Source organism: Aphelocoma coerulescens, chromosome 2 (genome assembly GCF_041296385.1).
Source record: "Aphelocoma coerulescens isolate FSJ_1873_10779 chromosome 2, UR_Acoe_1.0, whole genome shotgun sequence".
In the NCBI taxonomy this organism is placed as follows: domain Eukaryota; kingdom Metazoa; phylum Chordata; class Aves; order Passeriformes; family Corvidae; genus Aphelocoma; species Aphelocoma coerulescens.
Window position 1 is genome coordinate 121,404,834 of NC_091015.1, and position 18,244 is coordinate 121,423,077.

General features: G+C 39.7%; 1 protein-coding gene across 1 annotated transcript in view; it reads right to left on the reverse strand.

Moving 5' to 3' along the window:
* Positions 1 to 18,244, reverse strand: part of CDH2 (cadherin 2) — a 116,974-nt gene that overhangs the window by 17,089 nt on the left and 81,641 nt on the right. The window contains exons 6-14 of the mRNA XM_069004659.1: positions 17,130 to 17,274; positions 15,926 to 16,098; positions 10,922 to 11,059; positions 10,383 to 10,568; positions 8,309 to 8,565; positions 6,839 to 6,981; positions 5,419 to 5,652; positions 4,880 to 5,113; positions 3,520 to 3,659 (exon numbers count right to left, since the gene is read on the reverse strand). Of these exons, the coding sequence (XP_068860760.1) occupies positions 3,520 to 3,659; positions 4,880 to 5,113; positions 5,419 to 5,652; positions 6,839 to 6,981; positions 8,309 to 8,565; positions 10,383 to 10,568; positions 10,922 to 11,059; positions 15,926 to 16,098; positions 17,130 to 17,274 (1,650 nt within the window). The remainder of the gene's footprint in view (positions 1 to 3,519; positions 3,660 to 4,879; positions 5,114 to 5,418; positions 5,653 to 6,838; positions 6,982 to 8,308; positions 8,566 to 10,382; positions 10,569 to 10,921; positions 11,060 to 15,925; positions 16,099 to 17,129; positions 17,275 to 18,244) is intronic.

The following is an 18,244-nucleotide window of genomic DNA, read 5'->3' on the forward strand; positions in this document are numbered from 1 at the left end:
TCCTTGGAATTGTTGGCACAGGAGAAAAAAAACAAACACACCAACAAAAGCAAACAGGAATTCCAGCTTGTTGTTGGCAGTTGGTATTACTCAGAGGAACAAAATGGAATTTGAACTCATCTAATTTCTTACAGGAGACATCACTCTGATAGAATGTAGTTTGAAAGGAACATGCTGAATATGCTTTAGGAGTTTCTGGGTCTGCCATGACAGCTAAGAAACCCAACTATATAGCTTCAAAATACATAAATTAAACCTCTCAAATAAATAAATTATTTTAAGATAAAAACCTCCAGTTTAATTTGGTTTAGGATACAGAGAGATGTAACTTCTATCACTTAGCTTCAAGCCCTAAGAGTCGTATCTTCAAATAACCTAAATATCTGGGAAATATCAGGCCACACAGGGTAAATCTTCAAGTTGTCCTTCTACAGAAGCACGCGAATTTAAGAAGTAATTTGCTGGCTATAAATAGAAGTAATTTTAAATGGTACCGATTATGAAAATGTCTGAAGCTTTTAAAATATTGTTTTCACTGAGATACACATGAGGCTTTAAAATTCCCTTCTATTTCACCACATGAGAGGCACCCTGGGCTGGATGGCTCTGTGTGTGAGTCACCTTGTGTACTGCCTTCTACTGAAGCTGCTTGTTCAATCAATCCTCAGGATTTTAGGGATGGTGCACCATAAGAAAGTTAATACTGACACAGAGCATTTTCCTGTCATTTGCTGATGACTTATGGATCCAAGACTGACACAAAGCAATTTTTCTTGATTTTAATAAAACAGCGTCAGTTTTACCCTATGAGGCCTCATTCGGAAAATACATTTTTGGTGTTAGTCCCATACCTTTTTAGAACACTCACTTTGGCTCTTGAATACTTTCATTAATATTGACAAAAATGCAAAGATCTTTATAGCCAGTAACTTTTGCCCACAATGCTCTGCACACATCTTTGCTTATGCAGTATTTTGCTAAGCCGTGGTTTGCAAAAATGAGATTACCGCTTGCAGAGGACTTGTTGGGACACTCGAAAAGCTTTGCATTCTAAGTTCTTAAATCTCACATAAAATGTGTGCAAAACCAAATAAACCCCAATGAAATATAATTCTCCCTCTTTCCCCTGGGCACAGGAGGTGAGGATGGCCAGGAAGGAACAAAGAAACAAACCTAGGAATTATTATCATCTAGTTAAGCACAGGCAGAATTTAGATTTTACAAAATGTCAAACCAAAATAATGTAAAATAATCTCCCTGAAAAGCAAGACAGAATTTATCTACAATCATCCATTGTAGACAGAAAAATAAGCTGAAAAGTTTGTGTTCTCTCTTCATCCATTCTGCATAGGAACAAATTCCTAGCTTTGAAGCTATGGGAGAATCTACCCCCTTTTTGCCTAGCGCTGGTGTAAAACCAGCTACTATAGAAGTGATCATAAAAGCTTGTTATACTTTGTAGGAGCTGTTCTTTTCCTGACATGTTTTCTACATTTGGAGTGTGTAAGGGTGTTTCAGACCCCCAGAGACTGGCCTGCTGTCAATGGATCAAAAAAGGGACCCATATATCCGAACCAAGTGGCTGGCAGTGGAGATAACTAAATCGCAATAGTGGCTTTAACATGCGTCTTAACAAAGAAAGAAGGGGTTTTGTGACTAAAAATCACTCAATCTTTTGCAAAGCCCTTAAAATTATCTATGTCTAGATGCCTTCTACGCCCACTGTGAGAGGAAATGGTCCTAATTTCACATTTCTTACTCTTTTACTGCTAGTCCACCCGTCGGCAGTTTTCCTTTCACTGCGTGCAGCACATTCATTCACTGCCAGTGAAAGGCTGTGATTACGGACGGTTTACGTCGCGCTGATCTCTGTGGCACTCGCAGGATGCTGCCTCCTGCCACACCACCCCAACTGCACCTCTCGCAAAGGCAGCACTGCCAACTGGAGTGGAGCACAGCACAAGATGGGCAGAGGAGAGACTTCAGAACCAGTCCTGTTTTACTCTCATTGTCCACTGTTACAGTGGTGAACGTTTCTGATCTGCAGCGCAATCTCTGCCTGCGCTACCCTACCTTCACCTATGACTTCCCAATGGACTATACTCAGAGAACCTAACTCACTCCGTCCTGAGGGTTGTGTGGACAGTAATTAAAAATCAAAGCTCCATGAAAATTGCTGAACTGATCCTCCAGAGAATTCAGGATGAACAAGAGCTGGGGATATGTGAACTGAAAAATTACTTCTCACAGGACTGAGTTTTCCTAATTTTCTTTTAAGCTTGTAACTTTTCTGTACAATAACAGATGCACAAACAGGATGCAGTTCTTGTAGTCAAACTATGTACAAACAACTGGAATACATGCATAGACTCAAAGGGTTGTTTTCACTTTATTTAACAACATAAGCAATTTTCCAAAACTGCATAAACTGAAGTTTCCTTTGAAAACTGCCTAAGAAGAACATTATGCAGAAAAGCCAGGAAGTAGGAACAGTACTTGGGGAAATGCAGGAAGCATGGAAATTACTAAGGGGAACACAAATTTCAGACAAACAAACAAACGAGCAGAAGGAAACTATAAAAGTCTGCACCAGTAAAGGGAGACACTTTTCAGATAACTCAAGTGCCAGATGACTGGGACTGGGGATGTGTGGAAGAATTGCACTTAATTTTTCAAGGCTTTTAACTGGAAAATTTCTTAGACTCTATTATATGCACTGTTCTCTTTGTAATTACTACACTTCTACTATTAATAATGTGCATAAATCTGCTGTTTGTCATGTTCATAAAGCACTTAATAAATGTCCTCTGAAGGAAGGAAATCACACTGCTTGAAAATCCACTAACTTGGAGAGAGAGAGGGAAAAAGAAGCTATTCTTAGCATATACACATCACTCCTAGTACTCTGACATATCAGCAGTGGTTCAACCAGAGGTGACATGAGAGTAAATGCATATGGCACCTGCCTGGAAAGGTATTTGAATAAACACAGATGTGCCCTGACAGCTACTTGAAACCTAAATGCTTTCCAAGCTTGAAATCCCAGTGGTGGCAAATCTATCAATAGCCAACCTCACTACGTATCTAAAAAGGCATTCACCCACCACCAAGAAAGGGTCATACTTGGTTTAGGTGGTATTAGGCACCCTGCACTTGTGCTTCTGTACAACAATTTCCCAGACAAAGAGTGAGGAAAGTTTACAGACAGCAATGAGAGTGGATGCAAACTTTAATTTAAATATAACAGCCTTAGTTGGAATCTGGTCAGAATGCTTTTACTGCAAGAGGACAAGATACAGTTTTTACATATCCAAATGACAAGCAATTGGTATATCTGGAACCGCAAAAAAACCAAAATGAAAAAGCAGTGTTTTATTTAAAGTTTTGAAAACCTCACTTACTGCCTTCACTATTTAATATAAAAATTAGCTACCTACCATAGTGTTTCAATGTAAACAAAATAGGTAAGTGAAGTGAGAAGTGTAAATCTGTACATAAAACTCATTAATCTTTCCTCACCTGATCTTCCTCTCCACCCCCTTCTTCATCGTATTTCAGAATGTTGTCCCTCACATCATCTTCAGGATCAATCAAGAGCTGCTTCGCCTGACGCTCTTTATCACGGCGTTTCATCCATACCACAAACATTAAAACTAAAACTGTAATGCAAAAATGGAAGAGACAAAACCACATCTTGATTCTGAAATACAGCCATGGAAAATTGTAGAAATTTGACATCAAGATTTTAAAAGAAAAAAAAAACCGAAGAAGCAGTAAAGTTGGGATTTGACCGTTCTTGATAAAGTACAGGTTTTTTTAAAGTGAAAAACTTGACAGAAGGCAGCTTAAGCAAGATATGTTTAAACTCAGACCTCTATAGGCAATTTGGTCTGGAAATCAATCACATATTCAAGGTTGTAAGGAACAAATCCATTCCACATCTGCAAAATACACTTGTCATGAAAAGAATTAAGGAAGACTATGCTTCATAAATCACTAGATTCAGAAAGAAACCTCTCCTTCAATAAAGTTCTTTTAGTTTCATACCTAGCATTTAAAAAATATCTTGTATCATGAAAACAATTGTACCGTGTCCTCGTACAGAACTGTGTGCTTAGCCAGGCTCAATTTTTTTTTTTTTAATTACTCGTTTCCATAATTTTCTGTGTTCTAGACTGGTGCATAGTGTACTATGAACAGGCTAATGGTTCCTTGTGTTCCACCAGATTAGGCAATCACTTAAGTATAATGTGTAGGAGATCTAGCATCTAATTTACTACTGGACAGACACTTATGATTTTTAGTCATTTTCCTTACTGAATGCACTTGACACAAAGTGGAATACCAGTACAGCTTTATGCTTAAACACCGTTGTTCCTGCATACCTGCCTTTCCTGTCAGGCCCTATGTGAAGGGCTGTGATGTATTACTTTCCAACAGCCTACTTGCATTAATCTGAAGCACAACAGTAGTAACATCAGAGCACTCCTTAAAAGCAGTGTTACCCGCTGTGGGTGGCACCAACTCACACAATACTGGCAGCACAAGAGAGATTAGATGTCTGGGGACTAATCACATCTTCAACCTGGTCACTCACTGACGTATCATTCCAAGTGTCCATGCGTATAAATGGAAAATCTCTTTGACAAACCTGCTGCAGTGCTTGACTGCCGAACAGGTGCTAGCTGTACTCTGTCGGAATCCAAATCCTGTACTACCGGGAAGTTTTCATACTTGTTCAGAACACTAAACCATGCAGGAACAATTCCTGGACCTGAGCCTTTAATAACTCCCATCTTTGTCAAGGTACCTGATACTAAAGCGTAATACTGTACTTGCAAGAGTAAAGGAGTTAGAATTAAGAGAGCTATCTACTCACTGAGCAAGATGATGATACAAAGCAGAATTGCAATGATGGCACCAGTGCCCAGCCCTGCACCAACAATCCGGTCAACATCAGTGCAGTCTCCGTTTAAGTCACACTGGCAAACTTTCACCTTCAGCAAGGAAGTGCTGGATGCATGTGGATTTCCAGAATCTGTAATAACTATGGGCACGTCGTAGATACCGGCCTCCAGGAACCGGATTCTTAAGGAGAGCTGGGCGTGATCGCCTGTGTGTGAAAATAAGGTGCTGGTTAAAAAGTAATGTATTGCTCACATGGGCTTAAAATAGCATTGGCAAAAATAGCTCATGTTTGAGCTCTGTGTTAACTTGGTGCTCAAACCGCTCAGGGTAACAGACTTCCTGACTGCTGTGAACATCTTTTCTTTCTTAAAATTTCTTGTTCTCTGGGAAGCTTACGCCAAGGTGATTTCTTGTATTAACCAAATTCACGTATGTTGTGAAACAATACCAAAGAGAAAACATTTGCAGAAGTTTCTTTAAAACTATTAAGATTTCCATAATGTTAATTACCACTAATCCGAACAATGGTCCAATTCCTCTTAATACTAGCAGGTGTGTCAGGCAGCTCAAAGGCAAACGGGCCTGCATTTGGATCTATGTCAGGGTCTACAGCAGTGATGTTAATAGCATTAGGCTGCAGTGTTTCACAAGTTGTGGCTTCTTTTGGGTGCACTTGGGGGGCATTATCATTGATGTCCAGCAGGTATATCTGAAGTGTGCCAGTTCCACTCATCGGGGGTATTCCTTAAAGAAAAGGAAATAGTATTAAGCCTGTTTCCAGTTGCAAAGTTATTTAAATGAAGCTGTATGAACACTTTTATATGTTTACCTCAGTTTTGGGATTCTGTCTTTACAAAACCAATCTAACACTGTTACTGCTGCTGCTAACACACTAGTTCTTACGTAGTCTGTTCTTGGAAAAATGGCCCTACTCAGGAAAATTCAGCAAATAACTGCAGATCCACCGATCAGAGACTCATCCACTTCACTGACCAGACAGATAGTCACTATCCAGAGATGGTCCACATCAAAGGCTTCAAAGAAGAAGGTGCAAAATTGGGATAGTTGGACAAATTATTTTCTAACTTTGAAGACTTAAGATCACCCTTCACCATAAATGAGATATTTCAATTATTTCTAATACTGACTTTCAGCATGCTATTTCTAGACATTCCTGCTATCCCTATCGAATGTGTGATGCTTCCATAAACCTTGTTGGAATCACCCATTTATGTGATGATTTGGCACGGAATGTTTCAGCATAACTAGCAATGGTTCTCATTCCACCTCCCATAATCTTCCCATTTATGTTTTTTCTCCAGAACAGAGCCAAAGTATAGAAGCAGTTGATCAAGCTTCCAGTTCAGAAAATTTTACCATGTCTTCTTTCCATTGCAAATAGCCCCAGTGTTCCAGTTTTCCCTTCTAATGGGAGAATATTCCCAACTGCACCTGTCCATCTTTCTGCTATCAGCTATCAACAGTACAGCACTCCAGCTGAAACCAAAGGACTCATTTCTGAGCAGTGTTAATTGTCATTAACAAACTGACAACAAAGAGATACTTTTCCCTCTGCACTGCTGCAGCCTGAATGTGGGAAAATACAAAGCCCCTCCACCAACACACCACTCCCCATAAAGCACACTCACGCTGTGCATTCACTCAACCTACCACACTCCCATGCAGGTTTTTTTTCAATTTTCTGTCAACTCAACTAATGTCACCAAGCCAGTGTTTTTCTACAAACTCAGAGAACTATTTTTCAGCCATTTACCAAGTAGCTGGGAAATCAGACACAGTCTGATAATAACACAGATTTCCAACGGGATGTATTCTAAGCATATCCTGTTTTCTGCCCCAGTAAAACTGAGTGCCATTCAACCACAAAGAAGAAAGCTTTTTGAAAAAAATATACAATGTTGATACATACCATTATCTGAAGCAAGAAACGTTGCATTATACATATTGTTTTGCACATATATTGACTCTCTGTCCAAAACAGCTGTAGTAGTTATTTGTCCATTAACAGGGTCAATTTTCAGCCAGTTTGCAGGATCAGAAAGTTTTGAGTACCTGTGTATTTAATAGTAAGTTGTGTTATTTATCCACCAACATAAATATTGACAACAAAGGCAGTATTAGTATTTTAATTTGTATTCTGAACACATTTTTGGAATTTGAAGACAGCATTTTAAAAATTTCCATTTATCAAGCCCTGTCACTAAAATTCTTGGAAATATGTATTAAAACCAGTCCTGCATTTCAATTCGTGAAGTGCCTTGCCGTGTAAGTTATCACATAATTGGAGGGAATCATGCAATTACCATAGACTATACAACATTAATACTCAGACTAAATTAAAATATTCAGTCAGGATCCTTCTTGGTTTTTCTACACCTACAGAGCTGTTCATACTAATGTTCATCTTGTCAGAGTGCTGCGAGCAGGAGAGGCAAAAAATGGATAGTGTTACAGTTGCACTAACTCACATTGTTCTAGCACTTCAGTATCACTTCACTTTCAGAGACTCTGGCTTTACTGCATGCTTCTCATCTTAATTTGAAAGAGAAGTGTCTTTCAAAACCATTCTTCTATCTGATAAATTTTCCCTTTGACATTAATCAAGTGCAAGCTATCTTAGCACTGAAATCCTCATGCTGTCATTTCTACAATGGTTATGTTCAGAAATGAGCAAAATATCACGAACAGCTAACCAAGAATCAAGAGAAAATAAAATTGCAATGATCTTGATTTTGGAAGGAAAGACAGAACCTAAGTTCTGGAGTTTCTTCTACATGAGCTAAAGAAAAAAAAATGCGGGATAAGGTGGGTCCTGACCCATGGCCAGTCAACATCTTAGCTTTGCAGATAATGACCGTGACTTATACAAGGCATGTTCATGTAGCAAAGTTTCAGACATAAGAAAAATTATGATCAAATTATGATCATAGCTATCAGTACAAGAGTTCACAGATAGACAACAGGACTACTTTGAACTGCTGGAGAAAAAATTAAAAGAGAACCCTTCAGATTTCATCAACAATCTGATTTTGCTGCCATGTGAAAATTACTGGTGAATTTAAATTGCAAATGATCTTAGTTCACAGAAGCACGTGTCTGCTCCGACTGAATTTGCTGGGATGGAACATATACTTTACAACAGATGCATAACTGCCTTCTACCTTGATGAAACAGGACTTAGGATGAGAAAATTACACAGCCATGAATACTGGTCAGTTCACCCTCTCTACAGCCAAAAATCCCTTTGGAGAGAGCTGCACAAAAAACAGAGGATGTGTTGGGATAGCTGTGTGCTACAGTAAATGCCGTCATTCCACATGTCATCTCTTTGCTCCCCACCCATTCCATAACACAGACATAGCAAAATGTTTATACAGACCTTAGAGACGTTTGCTGCATGTAACGATCGGGGTCCTGAGCAGTGAAAGTTGTCAACATGCTACCAGCAAGAAGCCCTTCTTCCTGACGCACGAGCTTGGGGTTTGGAACAAAGTATGGGCTCTCATTCACATCAATGACCGTAATGGACACGGTTGCTGTTGACTGAGGAGGATGCTGGATCCCCTTAGCCAAAGGCACTTGATTTTCCGCAGCTACGGTAAGCACAAACATCCTGTTGGTCTCGAAGTCAATAGGCTGGGAAGAGCAAAGAGTGGGAAGTGTTAACATTTATTCACAGCAGCAACGGACACACAGTAACATTTTAAAGCATATTTTTGAAGATTACTTGTACTGCTTTTCTCAAAAATGAGCATGGAGTCTGAAGAGAACACAGTATCATCACCTCAACATGAGCCCGTGGGCTGGGGTTTTGCATAGCAGCAGCAGTTTTGAAGTCAGAAGAGCTAGAAACCTTGTCATTCCTAGATTTAACTTGCTCTGGTACTGCCATTAGAGACAAATGAGGAAACAAATAGTGGAATCACAAAATGATGAAGAAGCTCCTAGCTTTGTGACAGGCACTCACATGTGCCTCCTGATGCTCTGTCCTGGGGAGAGGAAAGCTGCCTCTTTCTGTTACGAGGAATAAAGTTTCCTTCAAACAAGTTCATGACCACAGCTATTCCCGTAGATTAGAGATTCTCATGCCCTTAACACCTTACTAGAAATACTCTTGGTAATCCCAGCCAACCTCATTTCTGGTATACCTATAGCTCCCATCTTCCCAGTGCAGACAACATTCAGTTTGGAGATTTCCTCACTGAGCCAGAAGTCCAATTTAAGAAAAAGTAAAAACAGTTTGAGTCTAGAGTTCCTCTGTCGTGCTGCATAGGGTTGAGGAATTCCTGGAGACAGGATTTGCCTTTGCACTATGCACTGTACTATTCACACAGATCCCAGACTGAAGAAACCTTGTACCTTACAGGGGCATTTGGCACGTGACAGTATGAAGTAAGTGACAAGAAGCAATCTAATCTTCATTACAGGTTGACAGATCAACTCATTGCACTGCCAATAAAAACTGTAGGCATGTTTCCAACTTTTCCCATGTCTGGGCACTTAAAGGAGTGCTAAAAAGCACAGACATTCACATAATTCTTCCTGGAAGACTGCAATATAACAATTGGCACCTCTGGGGAAGAGCAGTTATAAACCAGAGACAGTTCTTAAAAAAACCCAATGTGAATTACCATTAATGCCATAGGTGGGTTGTATCTTTCTGTCACCTAGATACTGGAAGGATTAAAATCAAACAAACCGAAACAAAACAAAGAAAAAAAGAAAAAAAGAGTAAAACTGAAAATGAATTTTTTAATTTCCAAATGGGAATACTGGCATCACATGTTTGACTTTGAAATGCATCAGCCAAAACCAGAGCAGGCCAACTCAGAGAAGAGACACTTATCAGAGGGTCATGAGCAAAGGTGGCTACTGCCTGGCAGGTTTAATTATAGAACCACGTTGTTATTATCACTTGCAGTAAGTCATCCCTCAACACAGAGCTGTGTTGGTTAGAGAATGAAGATAGACAGGTTATTCCATAAAAGGTATTTAAACGAGGTTTTAAAAATAGCCAGTCTTTAAACATCTCTTGTGGAAGTACCCTCCCACCCATCATTTTTTCCTCTCTGATTGTGCTTTGACTGCCTATATCTGTTCCTTAATGGAACATCTTGACATAAAATGTGCAGACAACATGCATGACTACTAATTGAGGAGAAGTTGTTCCTTCAGACTGGCAAAAAATACTAAGCAGACACTTTTTCACAGAGCAATTTCTATCTTTTGGCAAATATAAAGCTTCACGATTTTTAATTTTCAACAACCTCGCCTGATTTTTAAAAACCGATCAGATGGAATACTATTGATAGCATAAGAAGGTAACAGAAGAAGAGACAGATTGCTAAATTCCAGAATTCATGATGGCCTCAGGAATTCACATATCCCCCCATGCAGTGTTCTCCCACTTCTTCCATCTCTGCTGAACTGTATGGAACCCAAACATGCCTCACCTTCACGACAGTCACCAGCCCATCGTTGCTGTTGGGATCAGTCAGGATGGTGAAGCGGCCCGTCGGGTCTCCTCCGGTCATTCGGTACATGGCATTCCATGCCGGCGTGTGGGGTTGGTCTTTATCTGTTACCGTCAGGTTCGCTACAATCACATCCACCCTGTTCTCCGGGACTTCCCCGTAGAACTGCAAAAACCACACAAACACTTCACCTCGTCTGGAGAAGCATGCAAGAGCCACACCATGCTGAGCATTCATCAAAGCCCGCCTCTCTTCTCTGGAATTCTGACAATTTGTCTAATGAAGTTTACCTGAGGCCACCCAGAGAACCAATGGCTTGATTCCCTTGTCAGCTTTTGCCTTTTGGCCAAAAGCAGAACACTGTATGTAAGGGATATATATTCTGCATGTATTTTAATTCTGCCTGCCAGTACAGTATTTAATAAGTAATAAATATTTACTGTCTGTGAATATAATGAGAAAAACAGAGAATGGTTATAAATATGCACATCCTTCAGTAACTTCTATGCTGTACTTACAGTCATGGCAGTGAACTCTGGAGGATTGTCATTGACATCTGTCACAGCGATGACAGCAGTTGCTGTGTTCGAAAGACCATATGTTGGGTTTCCTTCCATGTCCGTAGCTTGAATTATTAATGTATATTGTTGTACTTTCTAAAACACAAAATGACAACATAAGTTTTAGACAAAACTAACATTACCATAGGACAGCAGGTGTTCCCAAAATTGCATTCTGCTAAGCAATGGAACCTATCACACCGTTTATTCTAGTTAGCATCACCCAAAATGACAGGAGCAAAGTTTGTGCCACGGAAATACAGCAGCAGGTTGCTTATACTGAACCACCATTTGACTTTCTTCAAAGACCATCAAGGTAAGGACAGGCTGACTGCTTCCTACTCTAATAAATCAACCCCCTTTAGACAGTTAATGCATGATCACAGGTTTAACAATGCTTTTCAAATGGCAAAAAGAGAACCAGAGTGCAGTTTATACTAAAACAGGGAAAGTCCTCAAAAGCATTTGAGAGCACTGAGCCAAGGTAGGCTTCTCGGCCAAACGGCCACAACTGCCAAGGTTTTGTTTCAGCCAAGCCCGAGTATAAAACTGCTGCTGCAATTTCTTGTGATCTCTATGGAAACCAAAGATGTCGAGGCCAACAGAGATGAGTAAGGGCACTGGGAGAAAGGGGGAGGGAAGCACCAAACGGGCTATTTCCATAAATGTTAAACACCCTGGTTGAGCACAGCGCCCGTGGGTCCCCTCTCCCCCCACCACTGCTAACAGCCCTTGAGCTGGGCACTCACTCCCCCCTCACAGATGGAGCGGGGCCAGGGTCCCTAAGCACCAGAAACGCCTGGCAGAGACCTGACCTCAGCCTGGTGAGCTGTTTAAAATGACACTGACAAGGTTCTATTAAAAAAAAAAAAAGGAAAATCATAAAGATGTTTTCTGTATAGAGTTGCTGAAAAGTTTATTTTAACTCACTGCACTCAAATATTGTGCATGCTCCTTCATTTACCAGTTCATCATCCTTCCTTGCAGAGAGGTGCTACCATTCAGTTCTTCCCAAAAGAAAGGACACAAACATAAGGAGCTGCTATTGCTTTGAAATGGCACTTTCACAAATGGTTTACTAGCACTGGCAAAAACCTTTTGGCAAAATAAAAATATTTCAAGAAAAGCCTATCTTTATGTTTTGGGGTTTTTTTTCCACTTGGTACATTATTTTCTTACACTGTCTGTAGAGTGGGGTATATGACAGATTACTTCTCATGGAAACAATTTACAGAACCATGAAACATACTGAGTTGGAACAGACCCATCAGGATCAGAGAGTCCAACTCCTGACCCTAAGCAGGACAGCCCAAGAATCACACCATTTACAAAAAGGAATTACAAGTACTGATACAAAAAATAAGCAAGGACACTTCCACGGATAGTATTTAGCTTTCTTTCAAATTTTGGCCAGACAGTACGACAGACATGAGACGTTTAACGGTTTGCACATTTCCAAGCAACAAATATGAGTCACTGAATAGAAAGTTTTTAAAATAAGCTGTATGGATCTTTATCTCCCACTGAAGATAATGATTTATGCTCATGCCCTCTTTCAAACAGAAACCATTACAAGACACCCCAAATGTGTATTGCTATATATGCATCCCACAATTCTTCAGAAAAGCAAGATTAGTATTAAGTCTACAGAAATGCAGTATATATGTTTAATAATGCACAAATATATATATGAATTCTGACTTGGAAAATATACTTGCAAACTGGCCTTCAAAAGGCTTTAAACATGCTAAAGGTTTCCTTCATGACACCAACAAGAGAAGCAGCCATGAGGGAATCAAAGAAATACTTTTACCACTTTCATCCAGGAAAAAATCATACTTTACTTACTGTGAAGCAATAAAATCTAAAGCAGTATTGAAGCAAATCTCGCTGCCATATGATTCTATGTTATTGAAACAGCAGGTGCTTCTGATTCATCTCAGTCTTAACACATTGATCCCAAGAAGCAAATTTCATTAAGGAAAACTCCATTATTATTACACAGGGACTCAGCTTCCTTACAATCGTCTAATTCCAACAGAACCAGCACACTAGAAGCTTCCCCAGAAAGTGCCCCAAAAGACAGCGTATCAGTAGTTTTGTCTGGTTCCTTGTTTTTTTTCCCCCCTTCCCAGCACTCACATAAAGCAGATCAACTGCTGAGAGTGAAATTTCAGAAATCAAGAAGCACACAACTTTCCAAGCATGGGGAAATTGGGGGAGGTGGGTCTCCTCTTTTCACTATGGTTTGAGATGCAGCCAGGAATAAGCTGTGGAGCATGTGTCAGCAGCCTGCACAGAGACTTAGCAGCAACACATCCAAAAACGAGCTGGCAGCTTCAAGAAAGAACACAGACCTCACCAGTTCACATCTTTCCACTTCAACACAGGCCAAATAAAGAGCACTTCACTGAATTAACCTCACGTGAGGCAGGAATGTCAGTGTGTAAATTTAAGTACCCTGCCTGACTTCTTCAGCACCTCCAGCAGCAATGCAGATGTTTTAATGCTGAAGTGAATTCCACAGCAATAATGGAAGAAATAAGAGCAGCTGGATCTCATGAAACAGCATCTTTTGAGATAACAAATGAAAGATTTCTTCTGCCTTAAGCTGAGTTTCCTTACCTAAGCAAATCTCCTCCTGTGCATGTTAGCACAGATAACGCATTGTGCATGCTAATCTAAAATACCAGCAGATGAGGAATGCTATCAGAGGAACTTTTTTTTCTTTTCCCTAATGCCTACAACACTTATGTTCCCATAATGTGTCACATTATTTAAGAATTTAAAGTTCTCTCTAGTACTTTATGACTTTAATTAGAGCTTTATAAAGAGACACAAGACTTACAGAAAAGAGTGGAAAGGCAGAAGTGGGCAGACCAGCTGGGGTACATGGAGAACAAGGCACTCCCCTGCCCACTGTCACAAGACAATTCAGCTTTTGCTTTCTAGACTCCTGGTCATTTTAATTTAATTGACTTCCACAAAATGATTCAGGAAATGGAGGAAGCAAAGCAATGGCTTGGGAAGGAAACCATTTTATTTCATATTAGTCTAATTTAATATTTGAGTCATTTAATGTTAATCATTAATATCCAACATGTTCAAGAAATGTTTATATATATGCATTTGGGTATCAGCAGAGTGATCCATCAGGAAAACTGATGGTGAATGACAAGGTTTTTCCAACTGTTAATTTGAGGGTCTAAGCTCCACAGGCAGCTGGTTTCTTCTGAGTTAAATCCCTCTAGTACAGCTAGTCACCAAGTGATAAAACCTCAAGAATTATCGCTATGTCCTTCTGAAAGTTCATCTGTCAAAGATGACCAAGGGATTTTAAAAACAAGGGCAAAGCTGCCCATCATTCTTTTAATTTAATAGGGCAATACTGTAAAGTTCAGGGTTTTCCTTTGCTCAAATCCCTTCTCTTCAAAACCAACTTGAATAGAATGAATGTTAATAAAACCTCAAAAAATTAATTGCAATATCTAAGTCTGTTTAGCTTTTCAAATCTTCTGATTGCCCCTTTCAAACTGAAATGCATCAGAATATTAATAGCAAACCCAGAACTTCAGAAAGCATTTTTATTCTCCATTTTAAATAACTATAAACAAGCAGCTAAAAGATGAAGAGCAAATCCAGTACTTTGGATTTAATGAAGTAAAATGAGGTTAGTAAAACAGAAGTTGAAACAAGATGTGTTCAAAAGAGATTTGTTTGGATTTTACAGCTTGTTTATAAAATAATGCTTATCTCTTGTGAAGTTTTCAAGTGGTTTAAAAGCACAGTTAGTGTGACAGATTTGGATTTGGGAGGGAAATATTTTTATTCCCAACCTCACAGATGGGTGAATCAGAGCAGAGGATCTGGCACCCTCCTTCTCCAGTGGTGGGCACAGTGAAGAACTGTCTAGACAGAACGGGCCTTGCCCAGCATGTAGCAATGAATTACTGACAGATGATTTATTTTCATTATTATTATTATTATTATTATTATTATTATTATTGCATTACTCTGCTTTAGTGTGTACCTGTTTCTTAACAGCAAACAGGCTTATGGGACAAGATCCTTTCCATGACCCCACATAGCCAAGAGTAACGACATGTATGGAATATATAGGTCCAATCTTCATCCCTAACATAATTTTCTCTCCTCCGAGTTTTTGTACACTGGGACTAGGACAATGACCAGTGTCAACAGGGTGAAGAAAGGGAGTAAGTTAAGACTGAGGAGGGGGAGAAATATTTCACAGCATCATAAAATTGCTTGGACTAGAAGTAACCTTAAAGATCATCTAGTTCCAGACCCCCAGTCCTGGGCAGGGACACCTCCAACTATACCAGGTGGCTCAGAGCCCCATCCAACCCGGCCTTGAACACTTCCAGGGATTGGGCATCCAGAACTTCTCTAGGCAAGCTGTTCCAGTGTCTTACCACCCTTCACAGTAAAGACTTTCTGCCTTTTATCTGATCTAAATGCACCTGCTTTCAGTTTATAGTCATTTCCCCTTGTCTACCTTGATATGCCCTTATTAAAAACCCCTCTCCAGGCTTTTCTGCGGGCCCCATATTTAGGTACTGGAAGGCAGCAATAAGGTCTCCCCAGAGCCTTCTCTTCTCCAGGCTAAACAGTCCCAGCTCTCTCTCAGCCTGTCTTCATAGGAGAGGTGCTCCAACCTTCTGATGATCTTCACATCCCTCCTCTGGACTCGCTCCAGACAGGTCCATGTCCTTCCTGTGCCGAGAACCCCAGACCTGGATGCAGCACTCCAGGTCAGAACAGAGGAGGAGAATCACCTCCCTTGACCTGCTGGCCATGCTGCTTCTGATGCAGCCCTGTACTGATTGCCTGCAAGTGCACATTGTCAGCTCACGCCCAGCCTCTCATCCACCCAGATCCCTGAGTCACACATCTTTTCAATATTAAGTGCAACCCAGACCACGGGATTAAGACCTGCCGTACCTCTCTGTCAAGCCCAGCTGCTACAGTGATAATGTCACCAGTTTCATTGTTGATTGTAAACATGTTTGGAGAGGGGCTGCTCGGGGCCTGTGACAAAATTCTGTATCTCAGCATCCCATTCTGTGCGTTGGGATCATCAGCATCGATGGCAGTAACAGTCATCACGTAGGTTCCTAGCAGCAGGATAAATAATTGATGTTATATAAACAGTTTACACTCAGATTATACAAGATCACTTTACAAGCAGTGGTCAAAGCATGTATTTCTTTTGGTAAAATCTGCACATTCCTTCTTTACTTAAAACAAACTGGCTAAACTCAAGACTCACCAACAGAGTAATTAAAATACATAAGAGGAGATAAAAATAATCTTATGTTTATAAAATACTAGATTTGCTTATAACTGAAGACGCTACATAAACAATGAAATCCTACAGTTCTGCCACAAATAACATTTCTGTAACAGGAGAACATCTCATGTTTAGATACTTATGTTATTAATTGGGCCAAAGGAAATATACTTATTGTTCAGAATTGGTGGACATACTGATAGTGACTGAAAATCAGTATAAATAATACTTTTTCAAAAGTCTTTGAGATGTATCTCAAATGCCAAGTAAACATTGTAAAGTTAGAAAACACATTTCTGGTGCTAACCTTTCATTTTGCACTTCTGACAAATTAAGAAAGTGGTTTCAGCCATAGTGCAAACTTTAGTCTGAGCTGATTAGAATTTTAATGAGATCTGAACAACACTTAGGTTTTCTCGAGAATTCAAATGACACTGATTTCAAATCCCAGTATTTGCAAAGCCTCTGGGAATCAAAACTAGAACTGGATCTGGTGACATTTCGGAAGTCTCTTATACCCTGACCTGTCAACTAAATGAACATCAATGTCTATCACAAAAATAAATGTAAGAACTGTGATGTTATAATTAGGATTTCCAAAAACATGAACCAGAAATCATATTTTTAAAGCCTTCCCTGGTTTTAGTTCATGTACATAGCAATTCTACGTTTTGGAAATGAATCCTAACATGCTAAAAAGTGCATTTAAAATAGGGTGTAGTAAGAAGACAGTATCTGAGATTTTGCTCATCACACTAAAGATACTTTTCAAAGTATTACACAAGGTCTGAAGGCACCCCCTTCATCACACCTTCAAAATGATACCGTAAATGTGATACTTAGCCCATATTTTACCTGGCTTTGATCCCTCAGGGACTGTCCCATTCCAAACCTGGTGTAAGAATTCAGGTCTATTGTCATTCATGTCAATGACATTAATAACAATGTCAATAGGATTTTCCACCTGGTTTCCATTTACATCCACTGCGTGTGCTCTCAGCTGCAAAAATAATTAAAAGTATTAGAATTTGCACAACGTATAGGTGCAAATAGATATAATAATAGTGACAGAAGTTTCAGGCCAGACATTTTTAGCTCAGTGTATATTTTGTTACTGCCATTGCTCCCTCATATTGACCTTTTAAGTTTTCAAGTTGCTTATCGAACTGACGTTCAGACTTCCAAACTATTCCAAGTTGCAGACTTCCTTCTCTGGTATGATGAAAATTATTTTAGATCATGTAATTTTGATTACTTTTAGTCCCTACTGTCATATAGAATTCCGGTTTTAATAATGACTACTAGGAAACATTCTCTAAAAATACGCAGATTTAAATGTAAATCTTTGTTTTTAGACCAGAGGGTGGCCATTGTTAGGGAAAAGAGCAACCTTCTACAGCAGTCCTGCTGATGCCCCTTACATACATACACACACACATATCTTACGGCTACAAAACTACTAGAAAGCAGCAAGATGGCATTATTAACTCACTGCTCTGGAAATGACTCATATAAATGTAAATTCCCAAGTCAGTAAATCTTGAATTGCCAATGTCAAATGCTCAGTTAAAATCTTACGGATGCTGGAGCTGTTGTTTGAGAGAGCCTTTCACCCACGCCTCCCCCCCCAGACGCCTCCTGCTGTGTCCTCTGTTTGGAAGAAGCACTCAAGGGGCTCCCCAGAGCACAAGGCAAGGAGTGTTTTAATCCACAACATGTTGGAAAACTCTCTCCAGGAGCTGGGCGACTTCTGTAACGATTTCAGCATCGTTTCCCAAAAGCACAGAGAACTTCAGGTCACAGTCTGCTCTCCCTCTTCCTTGAAACTTTCCTTTTCCACTAATACTGGAATCTGTGGTCTACTTTGTCAATTTCTTTAGAGCAAAGAATATCATTTTCATAAGCTGACAGACCTAATTTACAATTCTATTAAAATGCTTAGATTTTCCCCTAAAATAAAAATTGGTACG